At 42.4% G+C, this 13,131-nt stretch overlaps 1 protein-coding gene across 3 annotated transcripts in view; it reads left to right on the top strand.

Annotated features, from left to right (window-relative positions):
• Positions 1 to 13,131, top strand: part of RAP1GAP2 (RAP1 GTPase activating protein 2) — a 257,985-nt gene that overhangs the window by 214,141 nt on the left and 30,713 nt on the right. For all 3 annotated transcript variants that reach the window (XM_030185957.1, XM_030185956.1, XM_030185955.1), the window contains exon 16: positions 9,472 to 9,612. In XM_030185957.1, the coding sequence (XP_030041817.1) occupies positions 9,472 to 9,612 (141 nt within the window). The remainder of the gene's footprint in view (positions 1 to 9,471; positions 9,613 to 13,131) is intronic.

Genomic DNA, 13,131 nt, shown 5'->3' with positions numbered 1-13,131 from the left:
ATTCCAACTTATTTTCACACAATCAAAGTTAAACAATCATTTTTTAAACAGAATTACTTCTGTTCAACAATACAGACCCCGAGTGCACTGGTCGGTCAAGACAGAGTTGAAAAACAATCTTTAAAATTCACTTGTATTACAACAATGAAGATTTTTCAGGTGTTTTTTGCATATACTAAGGGCCTCATTTTCAAAGCACTTAGATTTACAAAGTTCCAAAGGTTACTATGTGCTTTGAAAATATGCCTGTTTGTTAAACAGTGATATCCATTTACATATGTTGGTTACCATGAACAGCAAAGTTTATTGTAGTCCTCAGACTGTGGTGGTCCTAGGTCGGTTGCCCCTCCCCAGCGAATCAACCCCCCCCCCCCCCCCCGCAAATCATGACACCCCTGGCGCATCACCTCCACCTCCCCAAGTGCATTGCTCTTGCCTCCTGGGGGTGCAAGAAACAGTTGCGCGGCTGTCGGTTTCACCAGTTCCCTGCCCTGGACAGGAAGTAATGTCAGAGGAAGCAGGGAACCAGCGGATCTGACAGCCACGGCTGCTCCCTACATCCCCTTGCAGTGTGCACAAGGGCAGACCTGCCCTGCCCTTGGTACACCATTGCCCTTAGAAGAGCTTAGTCTGATAATCCTGAACTTCAGATTCTGTTTCCGCTGTGCAGGATGGAAATGTGTTTAAAGTGGGTAAGTCTAGGTGAATAGGCAGAAAGAGGGCTTTCTCACCTGTTAACTGGCAGTCTCACAGCTGGAATACAGAGTCAGCTGAGTAAGGCTGTTTTTCACAAAGTGATTTTTTTATCTGTTCGTATCACCGAAGAGACATTTTTAATAGGTGTACTGCACCATGTCTTTCCAAACAGCTGTGCCTGCTGCCTTTGCAAATATATTTTCAGTTGTGTTTCTGTGTCATTTAGTAATGTCACTAATGCAGGTGCAAGGCTGTTTTGACTAGATCATCATTGAGGTTACTCAGTAAATCATTACTTATGGTAGGGGTTGGTTCGTCTCCTGGGATTTTATGGCTAAGTGTGTCAGGCAGTATACATGATAAAGAGATGGAGAGAGTTATTAGAGGACCTGCCTGCTCTATCTTTCATTCTGTTTAGTGGGAATTGATTTGCAAATGTTGTGTGTGTGTGTGGGGGGGGGGGGGAGCCAACTTTACTGTGCTTGTTGCCCGCACATGAGTTGCTAAATATTCTATAATACTATGGCTTCTGCTAGTTTCTGTGATTTATACATTACATTTGTTTTCTGTTCTCAACTTCAAATTCAGTTTAGTGCTTTTGAAAGGTATTAAATTGAAGACAATGCTAGACTACTGTTAAAGAGAAAGGTCTTGTCCTTCAATTTTACTGGCTATTTTTTCTTCCATTTATATTTTTGCATTCTTGACTACTCTACCAACCTGTTAGCTTTTCTAGATATTGTCGCCCGTCTTCCTCTTTCTGTGATCTCTTGTAGTTTATGAATGCCAACCTTCTCAGTTACTTATTTTGAGAACCATAGTGGCCTCCTTTTCCTTTTTAATGTATTGATTTTCCTAATAAAAAAGGTTTGCTGCCCTTAAAATAGCTTCTTTCAGTTTTGCCCACTGCTTTTCTTCTTCTCCCAGATGTTCCCATCCAGCTAAAAACTCTTTAAGGTATCCCCCCCCCCCCCCAATGTTTATTGATTTATGACATTTAAATCCCACATGAGCCCGAGTAGATCTCAGGTTCAATGTGGCTTACATAACAACTAGAAAAGCATGAACATGTTCAAAATCTCTCTATATAAAACGCACCTCCAACATTCTAATGAAGCCTCACTTTCCCAACATTCTAAAGTGAGGCGGCAGAGACCACTTTTTGAACATCAGTGTTTGCCCCGCCCACGCGCTGCTGATTGGCTGTGCCTCAGGTGATGCACACAAAGTACGGTTCCACCTCCCAAACACTTACATGGACTTAGAAACCACCAAGCCTTTGAATGGGACCGGTGCTGCAGAGGAGCAGGAGTGGGACAGCAAAGAAAATGCAGCGGCGTTCAGGAAAACAAAAAACAAACACACACGAGTCCCACCCCTTCCTGAGGAGGGGGTAGCTACCAGCACGGGGACCAACCGCGAGGAAAGCGCGGACGAAGAACGCCACTAAAAAACAACTACATCGCGGACCTTACTCTGCAAGCTGTTCATGCGGTGAGTCTCCAAGCCGGTGTTCAGTGCCTACAACAGAGACTTCTAAACACATGCGCCCTCAGCCCCGCCACCCCTACAGAACGCCACCCACATTCCACACTAAAACCAAACCAACCCCCCCCCCCCAAAAAAAAACCACCCAAACGGAAACCTCCGGCGCCCAACCCCCCCCTAAAAAAAACGGATCACAGCCCACCTGAGTGCCCAGCTGAAATCAGTGCCTACAAGGAGACCTCCAGACACATGCGCCCTCAGCCCCGTCCCCCCCTACAGAACACCACCCACATTCCACACTCGAAAAAAAACCCATATCTACTCCTACTGCCTGCCTGCAACGGATCCCTCTGGTTTCAACAAAAATACAAGTGCCTACAAATACCACATCAGAGTGCCCTGCTGAATTAAGATTACTGTATCACACTCACACGCAGAGAATCACCCCCTACCAGCCACAAAAAACCCCCACATCTAATATGGACAATCAGCATCACTCACTAACACACATACATACAACCAAACTGCCCACCACCCAAAATGCCACACACTGCCATGGACAGATATCTTGCTTTCACACTCATACACATACACTCCCTCCCCCAACCCCCTTAATACAAAAACTGAAACAGTAAAAACCTACATCTCTCTCTTACAAACACCCACAAACTCCCATAATCCCCCCCAAAAAACACAAACACTCATACAGAACAACCCTACCCCACAAACACCCCCCCACAAAATGGCACACACACCCACAGACACCCACAACCCCCCTCAAAACCACAAACACTCATACAGAACAATGCTACCCTATCCCACAAACACCCCTCCCCCCAAAAAAAATAGCATACACCCATAGACCCCCACAACCCCCCCTCAAAACCACAAACACTCATACAGAACAATGCTACCCTATCCCACAAACACCCCTCCCCCCCAAAAAATAGCATACACCCATAGACCCCCACAACCCCCCCTCAAAACCACAAACACTCATACAGACTTTACAACTTAAAAAAAAAACTCTTTTCCTTTTTAAAAAAAAAATATATCCCTTAATATCAAACAGAAAAAGAAAACAAAAAAAAAAACCACATGCTAGCGCCCGTTTCATTTGTTTTGGAAACGGGCCTTTTTTACTAGTATATTAATAAAAAGTAAAATACATCATACAATGTTAGACCAGTAAAACTTGAGTTGGGAACAGATGTAATTAAATACTTTGGGATCCTTTACTAAGCTGGGGGAGAAAGGGCCATTTTACCTGTGCACCAGGGCCATTTTTCCCACAGACAGTAACCCCCCCCCCCCCCCAAAAAAAAGCCAACACGCTGAGAGAATTCTCACCGTGTGGTCATGCAGCGGGGAGCCCTTACCACCACCCATTGAGGTGACGATAAGGGCTCCGGCGCTAACCCAGTGGTAACCAGGCAGCATGTGGCAATGCCCGATTACTGTCAGGTTACTGCCACGCAAGCCATTTCCGGGGGTGGGGGGGGGGTCTTTTTTCCCTGGAAATGGTACGTGCTCGGGGCAGGACTACTTCCGGTGGCCACTCTCTCCATTTGTAAGCACCAGGTCTAGTATGGTCCCGTTCCACATGAGTTCCATTACCAGTTGTGGAGAACACAGGGATGTTCCGCTAAGCATCTGGAATATTAACATCACCCATTTCAATATTATTTTTATGTGACTTTTTATCAAATATATTTTTTATATGAAACCATTTTTCATGAGTTTTTAAGGCATAGTACTTTTATGCTTTATTTTCAAATCTATCCTTTTTTTGAACTGTTCATTTTCTTTTTTGGCATGGTTTTCACGTAAGATGACGTCAATGTTAGCTGTTTAAAAGAGCGATGCGAGCAGGGAGCCTTTTTTCTTTATTTATATAGAGCGGTGTCCAGCCAACGTTTTATTGGCAAAACATTCTTTTCTGCATAAATGCTACTAATTGGTAAGATTTTCCGATTTTTTTTAACATTATTTTGAGAGTTATTGGGTTGGAGTCAAACCGAATACGGTTCAAGAACCGATAAGCGAAGCCCGCATACCTGTTTGGACATTCTCAAAGTGGACCACATGTGGACAACAGAGGATGTTTCAGCTTTAAGTACAAGGTGCATGCAGAATATTATAAGCACTATCATAAATGCACGACTTGGTTGTCTTCTGGAAATTACTAAAGACCAACTTGTTCAAAAAGACCTATAATAAGGATCCTTCATAAATGACCTGATATCAAAACTCTACTAGAACAAGATAACATGAAACTCTTTATGTTTACTTCAATTACATTGTTTACTGTTGAATGTTACATATCACCCCTGTTCTTTAATGCCTGAAATGAACTCTATATTTTCTTACAAATACATCCCATGCAAGATTTACAGAAGAGTACTCAGGCAGGGTTCTAGCAAATTTTGTATACCGTTTCAAACCGTTAAAGCCATAGAAGCCGGTTCTGTGGGTGCTTGAGCACCCCCAATATTGAACAAACTCCTTGACTGTGTCTAGGGAAGGGGGTAATTTCCATTGGAATTAGCACCCCTAATAATTTTGAAAAGTTGGCTCCTATGATGAAAGCTCAGAATGGTTACCAACCAAGAGTATAAGAAAACAATATTAAGCTTATGCACAATATAGAAAAAAAATACTATATCTAACAAAAAATACTGTAACTATTAAAAATGTAATAAAAAGCCACATTTTCAGTTGTTATCAAATTTCAAATAGTCTTACTCTAAGCGAAGGTCTAGTAGAAGTGAATTCCAAAGTTTTGCATCTACAAAGCTAAATATCTTAGTAGTACAAATGAGACGCAAAGATTGAGCAGCAGAGTAGAAAAAGTATTTCTACACATAGACCTCCTTGAGTGACGGTTATTGGGTAGAGACACTAACAGATAGATAAGAACACATGGTAAAGGGTTTTAAAAACTAAGCAGAGAATTTTACTCAATTCTAGCTCCTATTGGAAGTCAGTGTAACGACCACAACATAGGTTTAATGCTTTCAAAACAAGATTTATTCAGGATTCTTGAGTCCTTCCGTATTTCATGAATGCCACCTCTTTTGATTTTATTTTTTTCAGCCACTTGTTTGGAGAATCATATCAGTTTCCTTTTTCTCTTGCTTTTTATTTACTTTCCTTACATTCTGATCTGCTGCACTTTTTATAGCTCCTTTTAGCTAGGATCATCCGACATTGCTGCCTGGATGTCCAACCGCCACTTGAAACTGAACATGGCCAAGACCGAGCTTATTGTCTTCCCTCCCAAACCCACTTCTCCTCTCCCTCCACTCTCTGTCTCAGTTGATAACACCCTCATCGTGCCCGTCTCATCTGCCCGCATCCTCGGAGTCATCTTCGACTCCTCCCTCTCCTTCTCTGCGCATATCCAGCAGATTGCCAAGACCTGTCGCTTCTTCCTCTATAACATTAGCAAAATCCACCCTTTCCTCTCTGAGCACACCACCCAAACTCTCATCCACTCTCTCATTACCTCTCACCTTGACTACTGCAACCTACTCCTCACTGGCCTCCCACTTAGCCATCTATCCCCCCTTCAATCCATTCAGAACTCTGCTGCACATCTTATCTTCTGCCTGGACCGATATACTCATATCACCCCTCTCCTCAAGTCACTTCACTGGCACTCGATCTGCAGCCCCCTCCTTACCTCTCTACCCTCATCTCCCCTTACGTTCCTACCCGTAACCTCCGCTCTCAAGACAAATCCCTCCTTTCAATACCCTTCACCACCACCGCCAACTCCAGGCTCCGCCCCTTCTGCCACACCTCACCCCATGCCTGGAATAAACTCCTTGAGCCCATACGCCAAGCCCCCTCCCTGCCCATCTTCAAAGCCTTGCTCAAAGCCCACCTCTTCAATGTCGCCTTCGGCACCTAACCACCATACCTCTATTCAGGAAATCTAGACTGCCCCCACTTGACACTTGACATTTTGCCCATTAGATTGTAAGCTCTTTTGAGCAGGGACTGTCCTTTTTCTTAAACTGTAACCCTAGTAGCGCTCTAGAAATGTAAAGTAGTAGTAGTTCTCTTATGTCCTCCCACCCTGTCATCTCTTTCTTCAGGTACTCCCCCATTGTACTAAAGTTACCATGTTTGAAATCCATGACTTTGAGTTTTGTGTGGCTGCACTCCGTGTTAGCTCTTATAGCAAACCATACCATGTGATGATCACTAAGGTGGTGTTCATCACTGGTCATAAAAACCTTGCTTGGAAAGAATTATTTTAACTTTTAATTTATTTCCAAATAGATTTTAACGATTTTGCTCTTTTTACAAGAAAATTTTTTAAATATATTGACAATATCAATGCTAATTTCAAATTTTCTTTGGTTCATAAAAACCTTCAATGAGTCTCATGAAGTGCTCTAAAGCAGCTTTACAAAGATAAAGTAAAGTCGAGCACTTATCTGTTGCCCGACGGTGGCCCCATCCGTTTCGCTTGTGGGCTTTTTCAAGGGCTATGCTTCGACAGGGAAAGCATTGAGAAAATGTTTTTCCTCTCTCTTGATCTGACCAAAGCAGCACTAAGTTATGGTCAGATCAAGAGAGAGGAAAAATATATTGTCAATATATTTAAAAAAATGTTCTTGTAAAAAGAGCAAAATTGTTAAAATCTATTTGGAAATAAATTAAAAGTTAAAATAATTCTTGCCAAGCAAGGTTTTTATGACCAGTGATGAACACCACACCCCCAGTTAAAGCTGCTGAAAACTGAAAGTAAGCGGTCGGGCGTTTTGAGGTCTTTTCCTTGCTCTTTAGAAATATTTTGTTAAAATCAAACATTATATTTCCATATAAATTTTATTGGATTCCTCTTTATATGTTCGGATATCAAATGAACTATAAATATTATTTTAAATGTTGCCTACTATGGGAATACATTTCAAAAAAGGATAAAAGGTCAAAACTTAAAAGCAATGAGCTTCAAAGTTTAAAGTATTTCTATGGTGTTAGATTACTATACACATTACAACTGGAGTTAAAATTACTTACAAAAAGAAAAAAAAAACACTTTGATGCCAGGCATAGCAAAGAATATTTTATAAAAAGGTTACAAAAAAAAAGAAAACAGTGCCCACTAAAACATTAACATTTAAATGCATACAAACCAGTATTAGGTAAACTGAAAAAGGTTGTCTTTAAAAAAGGCATAGGTTAATGTCATCTGAAAGGCACTGAATAAAGAAATAAATAAATCATTCACGATGTTAATTGCTATTTAAACCTCAAAAAAACTGAAGGTAACTCTAAAACAGTCCTTAAACCAGTAAAGATCTATACTGAAAAAAAACAAGCGCTTGACGGTCAACATTATATATGTGGTGCTTTACAAAATATATGGCAATAGTACAGACATACTCTCAAAATAATGTTTAAAAAAATCGGAAAATCTTACCAATTAGTAGCGTTTGTGCAGAAAAGAATGTTTTGCCAATAAAACGTTGGCTGGACACCGCTCTATATAAATAAAGAAAAAAGGCTCCCTGCTCGCATCGCTCTTTTAAACAGCTAACATTGACGTCATCTTACGTGAAAACCATGCCAAAAAAGAAAATGAACAGTTCAAAAAAAGGATAGATTTGAAAATAAAGCATAAAAGTACTATGCCTTAAAAACTCATGAAAAATGGTTTCATATAAAAAATATATTTGATAAAAAGTCACATAAAAATAATATTGAAATGTATTCTAATGTATATGCATAAGTGAGACATTTGCACACCAAAATTATTTACGTGACTCTAGAGCCTTGCCACAAAAAAATGCACATTTGCAAATTATACATTGTATGTTAAAGTCCATAGTTATATATTAAAATATAAAAATGTATAAATCCCCAGGAAAAAGTGGATAAAATTGTCCATCCACACTAAGCTTAAAAGGAGACAGAGGGTACATTATTGGGCTCATTTTCGAAAGAGAAGGGTGCCCATCTTTCGACACAAATCGGGAGATGAGCGTCCTTCTCCCAAGGTCGTCCAAATCAGCATTATCGAGAGCCGATTTTGGGCACCCTCAACTGCTTTCGTCACGGGGACGACCAAAGTTCCTGGGGGCGTGTCGGAAGCATAGCGAAGGCGGGACTGGGGCGTACTTAACACATGGGCGTCCTTGGCCGATAATGGAAAAAAGAAGGGCGTCCCTGACGAGCAATTGGCTGACTTTACTTGGTCCATTTTTTCTTGCGACCAAGCCTCAAAAAGGTGCCTGAACCGACCAGATGACCACCGGAGGAAATCGGGGATGACCTCCCCTTACACCCCCAGTGGTCACTAACCCCCTCCCACTCAAAAAAAAAACGTTAATATTTTTTACCAGCCTCGATTGTCATACCCAGCTCCCTGACAGCAGTATGCAGGTCCCTGGAGCAGTTTTAGTGGGTGCAGTGCACTTCAGACAGGCGGACCCAGGCCCATTCCCCCCACCTATTACACTTGTGGTGGTAAGTGTGAGCCCTTCAAAACCCACCAGAAACCCACTGTACCCACATCTAGGTGCCCCCCTTCACCTCTTAGGCTATGGTAGTGTTGTACAGTTGTGGGGAGTGGGTTTTGGGTGTCTCAGCACCCAAGGTAAGGGAGCTATGCACCTGGGAGCAATTTCTGAAGTCCACTGCAGTGCCCCCTAGGGTGTCTGGTTGGTGTTCTGGCATGTCAGGGGGGACCAGTGCACTACGAATGCTGGCTCCTCCCATGACCAAATGGCTTTGATTTGGTCGTTTCTAAGATGGGCGTCCTCGGTTTCCATTATCGCTGAAAACCGGGGACGACCATCTCTAAGGTCGACCTAAATGTTGAGATTTGGGCGTCCCCGACCGTATTATCGAAAGATGGCCACCCATCTTGTTTCGATAATACGGGTTTCCCTGCCCCTTCGCCGGGACATCCTGCGAGGACGTCCTCAGGAAAACTTGGGTGCCCTGTTCGATTATGCTCCTCCACATATACTAATAAAAAGACACTAGTTCTGGTACCTGGTATATGTGAGTGTATCTAAATGTTAGCACATAAATGCCAAATTATTCTACTATTCTGTAATGGAAACTGAACATTCAAATGCCATTATAGAATTTGCTCTCGAGCGCTGCATTACGGTGCCTAAATTTTGGCTTTGCTTTAAAGAACTGACTGCATTGTGCATATCCTGAAACCCTGACTGGCTCAATGGGATTTCCTTGAAGCCCCAGAATAAAAGGGATGCTCTGAAAACCCTGAATTCTATGTAACTCTCTTGTTGTGACTTTCAGAGGGCGATCCGAGTCCGCAGTCACTCCATGGAAACGATGGTGGGGATTCAGAAGAAGCAATCGAGTGGTGGAGGGATTTCAGGAAGCCTGAGTGGGGGCAGTGTGCACACCAGTGTCGAAACCACCAAGACCACTTTCTCTGTGAGTGCTGAATTATGGTAACACAACAGTTCATCAGAATTCTGTAAAAGGACAGAAATGGGTGCCTAGAAATATGCGATACTTAATTGTATAGAGATCTCAGAAGACCATTCAACTAACACAGTCCAAAATAACTTAAGACCTCAAAATCAGGGGAAGTGCAACATATTCAGTTGTCGTATGTTGCTTTAATTCCCAATCTCATCATTGTTCTAAGAGAGAAATCCTCCAAAATTTCCATACTGATGTAAAGTATGGGGGAACCTGATTACTTGGCTAACCTGTTACAGTCCTATGTCCCACCTAGGGTTCTTAGATCCCAAGATAGGGGGTTGTTAGCTGTTCCATCCCTGGCCCAGGCATGACTGTCCTTGACATGGGAGGGTTGTTTTGTTTTGTTTGGGGGTTTTTTTGTATGCTCTGTGGAACCAAGTCTACTACTACTACTATTTAGCATTTCTATAGCGCTACAAGGCGTACGCAGCGCTGCACAAACATAGAAGAAAGACAGTCCCTGCTCAAAGAACTTACAATCTAATAGGTCCACAAAGTATTTGAGAAGAGCAGTCTTATGAACTATTTAAGGCTCGGTTGAAATTTTATTTTTTTTGCTAAATTTGTTTCAGACTGAGCTGGTCATCTCCTGGTCAAGTAGACTGCAAGAATGTATATTTGATGAGTGTTTAAGAGAGTGTGTGTTTTATTTTAATTCTGTATTGTCTTTTTTTTTTTTTTTAGTTGAATGTGTGGTGTGTTACTTTCTTATTTTAATTGCCATTATGTTCTGATGATATTTATAATTTGGTAAACCACTCTGACTTGTCTAACAAATAGGGTGGAATATCAAATGTTATTAATCTATTAAAGTACACTCTACCAAAATAGGAAATCAGTGTAAAAATAGTACATTAGGTTTCCCCCTATTAATGTATGAACGTTGTTTTGATACATATGTATGCTCTACCATATGTTTGAATGAGACCATGACTTCCCTAAGCTTAGAATTTTTATATCACATGGGGTGTGATATCATTCGTGTTTATTTGGAAAGTTAGTACGTTTAGTGACATCCCAGAGTGGCCAAACCACGACTCATGTCGAGTCTTTGGATGTTTTAATAAACGTTTCAGATTTTGGGCATTATCTATGTTCTGCTCTCTCTCCTGATAGACTCTGTCTACTCAGGAGATTAACATGCAGTTAAACAGAGTATAAAACATCACTGTGAAGACTCAGAACTCTTGAACCAACATTTGTAGTCCAAAGGCACTTCCTGTCTTTCTTTAAAGTCACAAGCAATATAAACTGTTACAGGCAATACAATCTGATATAACAATGTTCAACATATACATATAAAAAATAAACAACCTGCCTCCATGAATATGGGGGCAAACACTCCCTGTCTGGTACTGGTAGATACCACTGTCTAATTCTCACCTTATAAATACCACAAAGGCCATGCAGCATCCATAAATAAGCTGGATCTTGAAGCTTGGCAACTTCCTGGTTGTCCCTGGTTCACTGTTGTTCTGGCAACTTCTCTTTTGCAGTCTCGTAGTCGCTGAAATGAGAGACAGACAACACAAAGAAACAAACATAAAATAGAGAGAAAAAGTCTTGAGTAGACTATGGTCCATGGATTCCTTATATCTTTGTGGTGTGGATTACTGGTTCAGTGATGACACTGCTGAAGAAGTTCCTTCTCTTCCAGGGAAGTCTTGTGTCGAAGTTCCCTGGTGGTGCCAAGTTGTGATTGATGATCTGTAGTTCTGTATCTTTGATGGCACTTTGGTGGTAGATGCCTGCTCTTTCATCAACTGGTTGATGAGATGAAGGTGCAATGTTGTGGCAAGAATGGTCATCTCTGGATGCATCTCTGGTTCTGTAGCTTTCAAGTAGGCCACTGCTACTATGGCCTTAGCAGAAGCATCTGAGAAGATGCAAATTTCTTTTTGAGAGGCAGTTCTGCAGGGTGGGCAGTTGTTCAAGATTCTATAGAGAATCTTTCCATTTCTCCCATTCTTGTCTCATTTCTGGTGGCAATGGAACATCCCACTCATCAGTACTTTGAGAAAGTTCTTTCAAGAGGGATCTTCCTTGAAAGGTGACTGGAGACACAAACTCCAGTGGGTTGTACATACTATTGACTGTGGACAAGACACCTCTGCGTGTATATGGTTTCTTTTGGGTGGAGACTTGAAAAGTAAAAATGTCTCTTTTTAGATCCCAATCAGGCTTATTTTCGAAAGAGAAGGGCGCCCATCCTTTGACACAAATCGGGAGATAGGCATCCTTCTCCCAGGGTCAAAAGCCTATTTTGGGCGTCCTCAACTGCTTTCCATCTCGGGGACAACTAAAGTTCACGGGGGTATGTCGGAAGCATAGTGAAGGCGGGACTGGAGCGTGCCTAACACATGGGCATCCTTGACTGATAATGGAAAAAAGAAGGGCATCTCTGACGAGCACTTGGGCGACTTTACTTGGTCCATATTTTGTTACGACCAAGCCTGAACAAGGTGCCCGAACTGACCAGATGACCACCGGAGGAAATCGGGGTTGACCTTCCCTTACTCCCCCAGTGGTCATCAACCCCCTCCTACCCTAAAAAAAACTTTTTAAATTTTTTTTGCCAGCCTCTATGCCATCCTCAGATGTCATACCCAGCTCCCTGACAGCAGTATGCAGGTCCCTGGAGCAGTTTTAGTGGGTGCAGTACACTTCAGGTAAGCAGACCCAGGCCCATCCCCCCCTTCCTGTTGCACTTGTGGTGGTAAATGTGAGCCCTTCAAAACCCACCAGAAACTCACTGTACCCACATGTAGGTGCCCCCTTCACCCCTTAGGGCTATGGTAGTGTTGTATAGTTGTGGGGAGTGGGCTTTGGGGGGGGAGGCTCAGCACCCAAGGTAAGGGAGCTATGCACCTGGGAGCAATTTCTGAAGTCCATTGCAGTGCCCCCTAGGGTGCCCGGTTGTTGTCCTGGCATGTGAGGGGGACCAGTGCACTACGAATGCTGGATCCTCCCATGATGAAATTGCTCAGATTTGGTCGTTTCTGAGATGGGCGTCCTCGAGTTTCCGTTATGGAAGAAAAGCGGGGACGACCATCTCTAAGGTCGACCTAAATTTTGCAGTTTGGGCGTCCCCGACCGTATTATCAAAATGAAAGATGGACGCCCATCTTGTTTCGATAATACGGGTTTCCCCGCCCCTTCGCCATGACGTCCTGCGAGGACGTCCTCAGGAAAACATGGGCGCCCCTTTCAATTATGCCCCTCCACGTAACCCTCCTTTAAATCTTTGGCATAATCCTCTGCAGGAAATGGTCTCATTACTTCTGGACTGTTGAAGGCTATTTTAGGAAGTCTCAAATTGGCCTCTGCTAGCAGTGTATGTGTTCTCTTTAGCAAATCAATGGCCTCTACTGCAATAGGTAAGAATTTCAAACCATTATCAACATAAAAAGTCTCTTTCAGTGATGCATCTGTGCCATAATCTCTTTCACCCTCTTGGGCTGTCCA

The sequence above is a fragment of the Microcaecilia unicolor genome, chromosome 13 (assembly GCF_901765095.1).
Source record: "Microcaecilia unicolor chromosome 13, aMicUni1.1, whole genome shotgun sequence".
Classification (NCBI taxonomy): Eukaryota; Metazoa; Chordata; class Amphibia; order Gymnophiona; family Siphonopidae; genus Microcaecilia; species Microcaecilia unicolor.
The sequence above is the reverse complement of the archived record's forward strand: the minus strand, read 5'-3'. Positions and strand labels throughout refer to the sequence as shown.